Source organism: Schistocerca nitens, chromosome 12 (assembly GCF_023898315.1).
Source record: "Schistocerca nitens isolate TAMUIC-IGC-003100 chromosome 12, iqSchNite1.1, whole genome shotgun sequence".
Classification (NCBI taxonomy): Eukaryota; Metazoa; Arthropoda; class Insecta; order Orthoptera; family Acrididae; genus Schistocerca; species Schistocerca nitens.
Window position 1 is genome coordinate 176,664,439 of NC_064625.1, and position 14,663 is coordinate 176,679,101.

A 14,663-nucleotide genomic window follows, 5' to 3' on the forward strand; every position below is an offset into this window, starting at 1 on the left:
CCCTGCTAAGGGAAAAACCTAAAATGTTCAAAACGGTTTCATCCACAATGATTCCCACACTAATCGGTGTCTAATTCCTTCAAATTTTGGCTTTTTGAAGAGTTCTGTCAAAAAGCATTTGCTGATAGAGGTTGTCGCAATTTGTTTGTTCGAAGAGTCTTATGGAAATGTGTCGTCTGATGCGTCACACTGGCTTTTTCATCTAACAACATTCCTGAATTGCAAATAGTGCACCACATAACAATACCGTCTAGTACACTCTGTTAGTAATGTAAGAAAGAACTAACACCAGTTCAGTCGCTAACTTGGTGCGTTTGTTGCACGACACTTGTGTGCCCACTCACTCGATTGCTGTCTAAATTCTCTCTTGCAACACTGCAACAGTTACCAGAATGCTCTCATTCATCCTGGATCTGCCGTATCAGCGATTTTTAGTAGCTAGAACCCAGTCTCGCAACTATGCGGGTGCAGTTACTGCCGGCTCTGTACGACCAGCCTCCGCCTCCACGTGAGCAGATTATGTCTCTCACATATCTAACTTACATTTGTCAACAGTAGGCTACTGGTTCTGGATAGAATCACTCATTGTCAATTGGATTATTGTGGCCACTGTATATTGGTAAAGTGAGAGAAAGACGTTTTGTCGAAAACACAATTATTTTCCATTGTTGCAGGTTTACTATGACTGCTGACATCACAGTAGCTACAGACGTTCATTATTCTGGCCTTATCATCGAGTGATATCGCTACAGTTATTGGGAAATGTAATTTTATGTACAGTCCGAAAACAGAGGCAATATGTGTCATTTTCTTCCATGCTGGTGCCATCATTATGGCAGAATGGGTTGAAAATGATTAAAATGTTAGCAAAAAAATAAAGAAGTTTCATACAAACTGTGTAAGCAGCACACTGTTTTGTTGAGAAATGGATAGATCGTATAATTTTGAGCATGTCCCAAATGCCTTATCAGTGAAGCAGTTGTGAAATTTTGAATATTGGCAATGTATTTTTAGATGCTCAATATATTGAAATGAACTTCATCTGTATAAGAACATTCTAGAAATTCTATGAAAGTTTTCAGATAGTCTGTAATTGAAAATGTGATAATGTCTTGCATTGACCTCAGATATTGGTGAATGACCTCCAGTACCTAGAACTTTGTATCGGTCTCTCAGAAAATGCATCAAAGTTCTTAATAAGTGAAAACTCAAAGCGAATATTTAAGTGAGCACTACAAAACTTACATTTAGAGAGTTGGTGGTTTTCAGCATTCGGTGCCTAAATGTAATAGAACAGTTAGGTTATCTCGAGTGGAGACTGAGGTACGAGGCTGCACAAACAAATGAAATTGAACTACGAGTACTATTTGCTTCTCGGTCGGAAACATTACTAATGAAAGAGACAGAGATTGGTCTGGCTCCAGCTGCCAGAGACCGTGGTCACATGTATTTGTGTGCGTGTGTACGTACGTTGTCTAATTTTGACAATGGCGTCGTCGGCCGAAAGCTAATTGTGAGACAGCCCGTTTGTCGTGTCTTTCTGCAACTCCACATCTTCACTGTGCGGTGAGTAGCAACTATCCTTTTCATTATATTGAGACAGAGTCGTGGTGAAATAAAGTACGAAGCAATAGAAAGTCCAGACCGGACTATCGACAGTAACGGAAAGGATAGATTGCTGCTCAGTAAAGATGACATGTCGAGTTGCGGACTGGCACAACAGAAAGACTGTTACACATTAACAGTCTTCTGCCAAATCCTTCTTCGGCAAAGAAAAACGCGCACATTCGTACGTGCGAGCACACCTCGTGCACACACGCCTGCTGTCTCTGTCTGCTCGGGCCAGAGTGAAACCGAATTGAAACACGTCGAATGGGAGGGACGATCTGTAGTGGAGCGGGAAAGGGAGAGGGACAGCAGGGTACGGGTAGGGGGAGAGGAAACAGTGCTGCCTGCACAGTGTGCAGGGACTAGAGGTGGCAGAGAGGCTACCTGGTGCAATGGGAAGAAAGGAGAGAAGTGAAAAGATCGGTGGGTGCCTCGAGAGGGAGCAGTGCACAATGAGGGTGACAGGACACGAGTTGGGAGCAGGTGATACGCAGAGGGGATGGAAACTATTAGGTGAAGGTTGTGGGGACTTGGGGTTGCTGTAGTTAGAGGCCGGGACAGTTCTGGGAGCGGAGAGTGCGTTGTAGGGGTAACTCCCATCTGCACAGTTCAGAGAAGCGGGGAGGATCCGGACGGCCCAGGTTGTGAAGCGGCCATCGAAATGGAGCCTGTCGTGTTTGGCTGCACGTCGTGGTCCACTTTGCTCTCGGCCTCAGATTGGCGGTGGCCGTTTGTCCCGGTGGACAGCCGGTCGGTAGTCGTACCGATACAGAAAGCTGCGGAATGATTGCAGCAGAGCTGGTGCGCAGTGTGGCCGATTTCACTGGTGGCCCACCCTCTGAGGGAGTAAGATAAGCACGTGACAGGACTGGAAATGGGAAGTGGTGGGTGGGTCGATTGGCCAGGTCTTGCTCCTGTTTCTCCCAGAGGGATATAACCCCTGTGGCGAGGGATTGGCGTATAGTAGGGATGAACAGGGATGTTGTGGAGATAGGGCGGGTGACTGAACGTCACTTTAGGAGGGATGGCAAGGATCTCGGGTAGCATGTCTCCCGTATCGGGGCACAGTGATAGAGAATCAAAGCCCTGATGAAGAATGCAGTTCGGCTGTTCCAGTCTGGGATGGTAATTTCTTACGAGGGGGGCTCCTTTTTAGCCGGTTCTCGGGGGTGCCGGGAGGATTCGGCATACGTGTTGATGTTGTTGTTGTGGTCTTCAGTCCTGTGACGGGTTTGATGCAGCTCTCCGTGCTACTTCCAAGCTTCTTCATCTCCCAGTACCTATTGCAACCCTACATCCTTCTGAATCTGCTTAGTGTATTCATCTCTTGTTCTCCCTCTGCGATTTTTACCCTCCACGCTGCCCTCCAATACTAAATAGGTGATCCCTTGATGATGCCTCAGAACATGTCCTACCAACCGATCCCTTCTTCTAGTCAAGTTGTGCCACAAACTCCTCTTCTCCCCAATTCGATTCAATACCTCCTCATTAGTTATGTGATCTACCCATCTAATCTTCAGCATTCTTCTGTAGCACCACATTTAGAAAGCTTCTATTCTCTTCTTATCTAAACTATTTATCGTCCATGTTTCACTTCCACACATGGCTACACTCCACACAAATACTTTCAGAAATGACTTCCTGACGCTTAAATCAATATTCGATGTTAACAAATTTCTCTTCTTCAGAAACGCTTTCCTTGCCATTGACAGTCTACATTTTATATCCTCTCTACTTCGACCATCATCAGTTATTTTGCTCCCCAAATAGCAAAACTCCTTTACTACTTTAAGTGTCTCATTTCCTAATCTAATTCCCTCTGCATCACCCGACTTAATTCGACTACATTCCATTATCCTCGTTTTGCTTTTGTTGATGTTCATCTTATACCCTCCTTTCAAGACACTGTCCATTCCCTTCAACTGCCCTGTCTCTGACAGAATTACAATGTCATCAGCGAACCTCAAAGTTTTTATTTCTTCTCCGTGGATTTTAATACCTACTCCGAACTTTTCTTTTGTTTCCTTTACTGCTTGCTCAATATACAGATTGAATAGCATCGGGGATAGTCTACAACCCTGTCTCACTCCCTTCCCAACCACTGCTTCCCTTTCATGTCCCTCAACTCTTATAACTGCCATCTGCTTTCTGTACAAATTGTAAATAGCCTTTCGCTCCCTGTATTTTACCCCTGCCACGTTCAGAATTTGAAAGAGAGTGTGGATATGGCACGGGAAATCTGTTTGCGGACTAGGTCGGAGGAATAGTACCTGTCTGTGAAGGCCTTCGTGAGACCTTAAGCGTACTCAGAAAGGGAGTCCTCTTCACTGCAGAGATGCTGTCCCCGGCTGTATGGGAAGGAGTTTTTGGTGTGGAATGGATGGCAGCTGTCAGAGTGCAGGTGCTGTTCGTTTATGGTGGTTTTAATGTGAACAGAGGTGTGGATGGAGTCATCAGAGTGGAGGTGGCCAGGTCCAGGAGGGACCGAGTGCAGTGGATGGCGGAGGAGGTGTTGCAGTTGTGAGTAATAGGGTGTCCAGATCGTGAAGGTACCGTCAGTGAACCTGAATCAGATCGAGGGTTGGGGTTTTTGGGAGATTAGGAAGATTTCCTTTAGATGGCCCGTAAACAGATTGGCATAGGAGGGTGCCACACAGGTGCCTGTGGCTGTGCCACAGATTTGTTTGTATAGCTTTCCTTCAAAGGAGGTAGTTGTGTGGTGGGATATGGCCAGTAAGATGTATGAGGAATGAAGTAGTAGTGACTGTATAGTCTGAAAGATGTTGGAAAAGGTGGTATGCAATAGCAGCAAGACCAGTGGGTGTGAGGGATGTAGGTATATAGGGAAGCGACGTCAACACTGATGAGTAGGGACCCAAAAGGTAAAGGATAGTGGTACAGGAAGTGGGTGGAGGTGAGAGCAGAATTATGAGCTACAGTAGGTCATCCATCCAGGATTGTCGGGTTTGTGGATTTTGGGGGACATGTCGAAGGTGAGTGTGCGGGGGTCTCGTAGGGGTGAGGAGGAAAATGGATTCATTATAAGGGCCCAAGGCTTTAAGCAGGGGTCGGAGGTTATGTCGGAGTGGCGAAACCTTTGTCTGCAAATAGAATCGTTAGGTCAGTATCTGTTTTGAGGCTGTGTGTGACTGTCCTCTTTTCTGCTGAAAGGTTGACGTTTCTAGGGAGAGATGTGGAGAAGGATGGTGAGGCCAAATTGAATGTAAGGAATTCCTGGAAGGTGGCCAGTGAGTGTTTAGGTGGGAGGGGAAGGATCGCAATCAGATGGTGGTGTAATTTGTGAGAGGCAGGGTTCAAACCTGCAATTAGGTTGGCTTTGGATGTAGGGATTGGTGGCAAAGAAGTGTTTTCATTGCAGGAATAGGAAGGAAAAAGAGTGTAAATCCTGTGGGATCAAAAATTTTGGTGGTAATGTTAGCAACAGTGTTCTGGAATTGTTTCGGCTCTGGATTTACTGGAATGTTGGTAGGGAGTTTTGGAGGATGTGGCAAGTGGGATGTGTCAGCTAGGCAGAGGCTGGGTGCTATGATGATACGGAACACTGTGAGTTGGGTACTGGCCTCCTAATGAAGGCTTTGGCTGATAGTTTAAGTGTGTAACAGTTTGTTCATTATGCCTGTTTGCAACGCGTCACCTTTTTCACAATTATTTAAATAAAGTATGAAAATATGTAAAAAAATTAAAAAAAAGTATTCTCTCCATTGAGATTGATGTACTGTCAGGAGAAAATCCATTATAGTGTGTTGTAAAAGGTCTTGTTGTCTAGATTATAGGAATGTTTCTAAAGTGACTGGTTTAATTTCCCCATAAACCGTCCTCAGATCTGCAGTTAAAAATAAAATAATCACCATATGCTGTATAATGTACAACAATCCTGTTATGCAAAATGTAAAATCGAATTTACCAGAATATACCTATCAGGTACAAGATTAAGCTGTGCAACTTATATGCAAAATTTACATCCTTCATCACAGGATAAAAGTGAATGGGTTGCTGTTGTAACCGGTAGATACATTCTGTTACCTTTGATTTTACATTTGATACAGTAATCGTGTTGTACATTGGATAGTACATGTTGGTTAGTTATTTTATCTACAGATCTTATTTTAAAAATACTAAAGCAATCTAGACAGACAACAAAATCAGTTTTCTACCTGCACAGGAAAAAGATATAGTTCAGCGAAAAACTCGTGTCGCTTGTTTCCTGTATGACAAAAAGTGAGGAGGTATTGCAGAAAACTGACTGAGTGAAGTGGGCCAACACCAGTCCATTGCAAACATTTAGAATGCACATTAGTCATTCGTATTGCCACATTAGTCATATTTTGCTGTGTCAGGCCTTGTCTGTCTATCTTCAACAGAAGTTGAAAGTAAAACACATGTACAAATTAGAAATTCCACATTAAAATAGTTTTTAATTCTCAAACAATTAATTTATTTTCTTGCCACAAACTTTCGACCTGGGTCCAAAGTTTGTGGCAAGACACATCAAATACAAAAACTCTGTTCAAAAAATTGTTTCCGTTTGCAGTGTTTTAACTCATTATAACAACAGTTAAATAGTATAGAAATTTTCTATAATATAAACTTTGATAACCACACCCAACCTACCAGTTAACTGGAAGGCTGTTTCAGAATGAGTACCAGTAGTAAATATGTGCATAGTAAGCAAAAATGAGGAAGGGAACTTTAGTAATGTTTGAACTATCAGTTCTTCTTCCCCCTCTAGTTTATGTTCATATTCTCCCACACACATGACAGTCAACTGCACACACAACAACACTAAATGTCAGTCTTGAATGGTTGTATTTGGTTTTGTGTGTGTGCATGTAAAGTAGAAAGAAAAGAGTAGCAGCCCAAAAATTTGTAAATGATTTGTGCTGATATGCTTCTGCATGTTTTGTGTATGTATGTATCTTATCTATCTATGAATGTGTCTGTCTGTCCACAGCAATAACTTACAAACAATTGTGTTTACTCAATTATGTTCACTGTTACCATCTTGTAATTCCTATTTACCTGTTACATGCATAGTATTCACAAATAAAATAAAAATCCCGTCTCTTTTTTAGGACATTGGAATCAAGTGCATGTGATCTGTCTATAAACGTAAGAATGGGAATAATTTCACCAATTGTTGCCTCCAGTAGCTTAACACTGTCGTTATTTTTAATAAAAAAAAAAAAAAAACGCTCCATTTGCTGTTGAGAACTTCATTCAGTTCACTACTGGTTTCAGCCTTTATATTAGGCCATTAAGTGATGCTGCCATGAGTATGATAGACATGTCAACAGTTAGGGTATAAAACTTACATTATGCTGTAGAGAAACATCATATAAATGACAAAAATACAAGCCAGATGGATTTAAAATGTTACATACCCAATGATATTGTGAGAAACAGTGATGTGTCAAGATTATAAAGACATTATAATCTGTTACATTTTAAGTATATTATGGGTTTAAAATGAATTGTGTCTTGACATATTCGAAAATTCCAAAGTGCACCTTTTTCAAATACAGCTAAAAATAGCTTTTTTGATCTAATAAAAGTGTAAAATAGTTATACTGCACTGGGATGCCCTGAACACTGCAACTGTTGTATGCTCGTATGAGATGAAAAAAGTAATTTTTAGTCTTCTATTTGTAAAATGGGCAGTTTGCAAAATATTGAGACATAAATCCTCTTAAACCCAAATTAATACTTATAACATTATAGATTATATATTCTTTATAATCTTGACACACATCTACATCAATACTCCACAAGCCACTTGACGGTGTGTGGCGGGGGTACCTTGAGTACCTCTGTCGGTTTCCCTTCTATTCCAGTCTCGTATGTGGAAAGGATTGTCGGTATGCTTCTGTGTGGGCTCTAATCTCTCTGATTTCATCCTCATGGTCTCTTCGCGAGATATACGTAGGAGGGAGCAATATACTGCTTGACTCCCCGGTGAAGGTATGTTCTCGAAACTTCAACAAAAGCCCGTACCGAGCTAGTGAGCGTCTCTCCTGCAGAGTCTTCCACTGGAGTTTATCTATCATCTCCGTAACGCTTTCGCGATTACTAAATGATCCTGTAACGAAGCACGCTCTTCTCTCTCTCTCTCTCTTCTATCAACCCTGTATGATACGGTTCCCACACTGCTGAGCAATATTCAAGCAGTGGGCGAACAAGCGTACTGTAACGTACTTCCTTTGTTTTCGGATTGCATTTCCTTAGGATTCTTCCAATGAATCTCAGTCTGGCATCTGCTTTACCGACGATCAACTTTATATGAGAATTCCATTTTAAATCACTCCTAATGTGTACTCCCAGATAATTTATGGCATTAACTGCTTCCAGTTGCTGACCTGCTATATTGTAGCTAAATGTTAAGGGATCTTTCTTTCTATGTATTCGCAGCACATTACACTTGTCTACATTGAGATTCAATTGCCATTCCCTGCACCATGCGTCAATTTGCTGCAGATCCACACTTGTCTACATTGAGATTCAATTGCCATTCCCTGCACCATGCGTCAATTTGCTGCAGATCCTCCTGCATTTCAGTACAATTTTCCATTGTTACAACCTCTCGATATACCACAGCATCATCCGCAAAAAGCCTCAGTGAACTTCCTATGTCATCCACATGTTTCTCATGATATCATTAGACACGTAACATTGAAATCAGTGTAGCTCGTATTTTAGTAAAGTTCTCAACAGTAACTGGAGTGGTTATTAATTCAACACACGTTTGCAGGTAGTACATGGAGATAGTAATAGCTTGAGAAAACTATAATTGACAAGACAGAATGTTAGGCAAGTACTTCCTTTTGCAAGCAAAATTTCAGTACTCAGTAGAAAAAGTAATATAGCCTTCCTTACTCAGGGAGGAAAAATGGACAGTTAGGGGACGGCCAGTCACTCGGACCTCAGTGTGCCTCTTAATAGGTTTCATTCTCATGCAAACCTGACACTGAGAAACGTACTGTACTGTGTGCTACTCTTTATTGGGCTACCTGTAAAGGGTGTGGGATGTTGTCTTTGTGCTCCAAATATTATTATGTACATCACTCAGATATGTATGCAGCACAGCCTATCCAAACAATTCTTTGAACTGTTGTTACCTTTATTACAGTAGAGCTTTACTGTCCTGCAACAATATTTCGATGCACAGTCCCTCTAAAATAACTGAATCCACACATACGCATACACAGACTCATTTACATTTTTAAACATGTAAATTGTTATCTTGCAAATGTGACTTTATCCGAGAAAATGACTGAGCTTGATCGAATGAGACAGCCAGTCTCGTACCCACAGGTCGGCACGAAGCACCCTTCGGACGGCCCTTTGGAAGATGAGCCTGCGGCGAAGAAGTCGAACATGAGGACCGAGGAGTCGCTCCTCCCAGAGGATTTGTTCCTGGCTCAGCACAAGAGCAAGGGACCAGTCACCTTCAAGGTGAGTCAACATTCCCACTCTGTTCTTCCAGGTGGTAGGTAGTCTGGGAAATTTACATTCGTGTAATCTTATGGCAAAATGCGCAGAATATTGTCAGGTTTTTATTTCGACATAAGAGCCGTGTCACAAAAGTGAGGGCCGATTGACTGGGAGAGGTGACAAAAGTGGCAGAACAGAAATAGAGATTCTCATTTGTACACTTTCTGCTTATTTTTCTGCACACTCGGTACCACTGCCGAGCCACCTGTTTTTCCTCATGGTATGATTTTGTTCTAAGTCTGGTGCCTGTCTTTTTGGGCAATCCGAAATTGATATTGTCATTATAAATCCGGAATATAGGAAAGGGATGTACGCACTGAGCCTGCTCTAAATGTTACAAATTGTTTAGTGGTGAAGTGTTTTAGTTTTGCTATTTTAGATATACGTTTCTTGTTGTAAATATTTTTGGTCAAACCATATGCTCTTTCCATTTTGTTAATTCTTGAATCTACTGCAGATTTTTCTAGTCCATTCTGTTGCACAGCCTCTCCAAGATATTTAAATTTATTTACTCACTCTAATTTACGTATTTGTGTTTCTATTAAGTTTGGCACTTTTTATATTTGTCATATAATTTTTTTTTTTTTTTTTTTTTTTTTTTTTTTTTTTTTTTTTTTTTTTCCAGCTGAAACATTTTACACATATTGATCAGTCTTTCACCATTTCTGTTTGTTCTTGAGTGTGCTTGATATTCACTTAAAATAGCCTTAAATTTCTTTTCCCTCCCAATTTGCACATTGAAGTCACCAAGAAGTATTTTGATGTTCTTTTTAGGTATGATAGAAATTTCAGATTATAAGAGATCCCAGAATTGATTTACTTTCTCCAGATTTCTTCTGTTGTTTGGATTTAATGAGGGTGTAACTTTTATTCTTCCACTTTATTGTTAACATGGATATTCTTTTTGAATTCGATCTAAATTCTGTTACACTGTCTACAATTTTTTTGTTTACATAAGATGCTGTTCCAAACATTAGCATGCTTTCCATTATTCTCACTGCTGGTTTCCCTATATTTACATCATTATTATATTTCCTCCTTTCATCACTTGAATTCAATATCTCTTGTGTTACCCTTGCATTTGTAATAGCCCTTGCTCTTTACCTACTTGCTCCTCTGCTGCCTTCACCATTTCATCTCTCGAAACTGCCCATTTTTCATCTGCTGTATTCCTTTCCCCTGACCTTGTCAGTCGTTCACTAATGCTCCCTCTGAAACACTCTACAACCTCTGGTTCTTTCAGTTTATTCAGGTGCCATCTCCTTAAATTCCTGCCTTTTTGCAGTTTCTTCAGTTTTAATCTGCAGTTCATAACCAATAAATTGTGGCCAGAGTCCACATCTGCCCCTGGAAATGTCTTACAATTTAAAACCAGGTTCTGAAATCTCTGTCATATAATCAGTCTGAAACCTTCCAGTGCCTACAGGTTTCTTCCACTTATACAGCCTTCTTTCATGATTCTTAAACCAAGTGTTAGAATTTTGCACAGAGCATATTTTATCATAGCTACCAGGTAGGTGGCTTCCTCTTTCATTCCTTTCCCCCAGTCCATGTTCACCCACTACTTCTCCTTCTCCTACTGCCAAATTACAGGCAGTCTCTGTTAACTGTCTGAATAATTTCTTTTATCTCATCAAACATTTCCTCAATCTCTCCTCATTTGTGGAGCTCGTTGGCATATAAACTTGTACTACTGTGTTGGGTATGGGCTTCGTGTCTATCTTGGCTACAATAAAGCATTCACTATGCTGTTCATAGTAGCTTATCTGTGTTTCTATTTTTTTATTCATTATTAAACCTACTCCTTCATTATCCGTGTTTGATTTTGTATTTATAAACCTGTATTTACCTGACAAGAAGTCCTGTTCCTCCTGCCATCGAACTTCACTAATTCCCACTATATCTAGCTTTAGCATATCCATTTTCCTTTTTAAATTTTCTAACCTACCTACCCGATTAAGGGATCTGACATTCCACGCTCCGATCCATAGAAGGCCAGTTTTGCTCCTCACGGTAATGACGGCCTCCCGAGTTGTCCCACCCCGGAGATCCAAATGGGGGACTATTTTACCTCTGGAATATTTTACCCAAGAGGATGCCTTCATCATTTAACCATAGAGTAGAGCTGCATGCCCTCAGGAAAAATTACGGCTGTAGTTTCCCCTCGCTTTCAGCCATTCGTAGTACCAGCACAGCGAGGCCGTTTTGGTTGATGTTACAAGGGTAGGGCTGCTGCCCATTTTCAGGAACCACACGTTTGCCTGGCTTCTCGACAGATACCGTATTTACTCGAATCTAAGCCGCACTTTTTTTCCGGTTTTTGTAATCCAAAAAACCGCCTGCGGCTTAGAATCGAGCGCAAAGTAAGCGGAAGTTCCGAAAAATGTTGGTAGGTGCCACCACAACTGACTTCTGCCGTTTAATATATGTAGCGCTACACACTATCTTTGTGCCTGCAAAGCAAGCCTGTGTAAATACTGGCGCCAAAACCTCTGTGTCAGTAAATAAATTAAAAAAAAAAAAAAAGCTGGAAGACGAGCTTTTTTTTTCTCCGCCCCGAGTTTCGATCACTGCATTTTCATACATTATCCAACGAAGTAAATACAAATTCCGTATTGTTCATCTTCGAATGTAGCAGCATTTCAATGTACTACGAAAATCCGACTAGCAAGACTGTTTGGGGTTTTTGTCAATATGGCCAACTCTACATTCTGAATTTTTTCCTACCTGTGAGAAGAGATGGTTGCTAATTGGAACTTTTATGAATTGTGAATCACATGCAGTATTCTCTTCACCATAAGAATAATACGAATATAAACATTTTGCCATGTATTCTTTTGTGTCTGCTGCTATCTCATCTAAATCCTGTCTGCCTAATAAACTACGAAACTAGAGTGAGACAACAGCAAACACGAAAGAATATACATATCGTGTCATGTTTATATTCGTATTATTCTTATGCCTAATAGTGATACAGTCAGAAATGAAGCATGGCAACTGACTAGATTTTTAAATCTAAGATGACTCTAAATTCTGTGTAGAATGTAATGTACAAAGGAGGTGTCTGCAAAGATTTGGAACGGAGAAAAATTTTAGCTATACTCTCATTCAGAACATCTATCGTACGCAGTCTATTATTTGGTTCTTGTTGATCATTATCAAAGAAAGCAGCAGTGTAAGTAACAACAAATAGCAGTCTCTTGCCATTGTTTCGCTAATGAGTCAATTCCTCTCTTTTTTTTCCATTGTAAGCGGCGGTAGCGCGCACAAAAGCAAGCCATTATCGGAATGCGACAAACAATGCATGACACAGTACAGTAATGCATTTTCAGCGTAGAGTGACGTAAACACCTATAACAAAGAGAACGGCGCTTATCAGATCAAAGAAAAATAAGCAATCAATTCAAACCAGATGAAGCATGTGAAAAAGGAAGGGCACCCGTATAAATACGGACGGAGCGTCTGACGCATAGCAATGGCTACCTGGTAAATCTGAACTGCTAAGCTTACGACTTGAACCGAACTACTGTAGCAGTATCGTCATTCATTCTACCTAAATTGTATCACATATTAAAATGGACCAACTTTGTTTCGATTTGGAGGTGCGGCCTAAAAATTTTCTATTCCCTTGACTTTAGAGTCTCAAATTTCAGGTGGGGCTTAGATTAGGGAAAATTTTTTTTCCCTAGATTTCGAGTCTCATTTTTCATGTGCGGCTTAGATTCAAGTGCGGCTTAGATTCAAGTGCGGCTTAGATTCAAGTGCGGCTTAGATTCAAGTGCGGCTTAGATTCAAGTGCGGCTTAGATTCAAGTGCGGCTTAGATTCAAGTGCGGCTTAGATTCAAGTGCGGCTTAGATTCAAGTGCGGCTTAGATTCGAGTAAATACGGTACCCCTCCGTTGTGGTCGCACCTACGGTATGGCAATGTGTATCGCTGAGGCGCCGTGAGCCTCCCCACTGATGGTGAGATCCACGGTTCATGGGGGTGCCCTGATTTCGGGATATTTATGTGACTTTTGTCGACGTATCGAACAGATATTATGAAATGTGGTGTACCCGAATTTCCACAGATCGACTCCATCGGGTAACGGGCAAATAGTTGGTGTGTTTCGATGCCCGTAAGAAGTATGCATCTACTCCTATCTACTTTACTCACATTTGATAAATCTCGTTACAGGTCGCAGTTCCGAATCTGACAGACAAACCTGAGTGGCGACTGCGCGGCCAAGTCCTGAACCTGACACTGCCGCTTACAGACACGGTGGCCGTGGTCAAGGCCAAGGTGCACGAGGAGACGGGCATGCCGCCTGGCAAGCAGAAACTGCATTGGGAGGTGAGTTCAGCATACACAGAAGTGTTCATCGGGCATGTTTCGGGATTCTCCCGTGGAACGTGTCAGATAGGGTCGCTCGGCAGTTTGTTCGTTGTAGCACTTTGGTGCACACTGCATGAAACTAAATTTCAAAGTGTATTTGTTATGTCCTTTATTTTATACCATAACATTTAGAGACCTTAGTTGCAACACATGGAAGCATCTCACTGCACTAAATTCTCAAATTTAAAAATTGTGGATGACTATAATAATCATTTTTATATTGTCATGTACCCGATTTTGTTTTGTTATACTTTCTCAGCACATATTATCTGCCACGACTATTTCACAGTTTTTGTAGCTGCTTCGACGAGGATTGTTGCGACGTTGTGAATTGTTTGCTCTTTTTCTTTTGTTTCAGGGTCTGTTCTTCAAGGACTCAAACTCCTTGGCGTATTACAATATTATGCCTGGCACAATAATTGGATTGCAACTCAAAGAACGTGGTGGTAGGCGCAAATAGATGGCTGAAGTTTCATTAAGATTGGACAGTGTGGATTAAGAATGCAGAAATTCTTTTACACTCCATGTAGTTGAATCTGTAGGATTCAATGTATAAGATTGTAGTTTTTTCATAAGATTAATTTTTCATCATTTAAAGATATTTGTTGCTAATGAGTTTTTATAAGACATAGAAATCACTAAGAAAACTGTACAGATATTAGTTTGTACTGTATGTAGTTCAGGCACTAGTAAGTAAGTAAATTACTGTGATGTATTCTCAGCTTGTAGGACTCCACAGTTCATAAAGTTGTTATATTAGGATTGAGAAAAATTGAACCTGCATGTCTTGTGTATAGGTCCAGAATTTCTGGGTACTGTCAATAATTAAGTTTTGATTGTAAAAAAATATTTGCATTGGCTTTGCTTGTTTCAATATGTGGTTAACTGGTATGGTATGAGCTAAATAATTCTATGCTAAAAATATGTATAACTTTCAATACCAAATAAAGGACTATAGTTTCCGCCGATATGAACATTTTTCATTGTCATTTGATATGATATCATTGTTTTATGTGTATGCTATAAAATGAAAAAAGATGGTTTAGGAGAGGAAAATAAATAATAAAATAATGAAAACAGAGAAACCACTGCTGACGCAGAAAGGAGTGTATTTGGGATAATGGTGGCAGTATGAGCGGATAAAAGTTCCCACCTCCAGAGTTCAGGGAA

General features: G+C 40.8%; 1 protein-coding gene across 2 annotated transcripts in view; it reads left to right on the forward strand.

Annotated features, from left to right (window-relative positions):
- LOC126215217 (splicing factor 3A subunit 1) overlaps window positions 1-14,463 on the forward strand; it is a 100,673-nt gene extending 86,210 nt beyond the window's left edge. Inside the window, exons 13-15 of one of the 2 annotated variants that reach the window (XM_049941883.1) lie at window positions 8,920-9,078; window positions 13,296-13,451; window positions 13,852-14,463. In XM_049941883.1, the coding sequence (XP_049797840.1) occupies window positions 8,920-9,078; window positions 13,296-13,451; window positions 13,852-13,953 (417 nt within the window). In that variant the 3' untranslated portion in view covers window positions 13,954-14,463. The remainder of the gene's footprint in view (window positions 1-8,919; window positions 9,079-13,295; window positions 13,452-13,851) is intronic. The other variant, XM_049941884.1, reaches the window with a different exon arrangement.
- The last annotated feature ends 200 nt before the right edge of the window (window positions 14,464-14,663 follow it).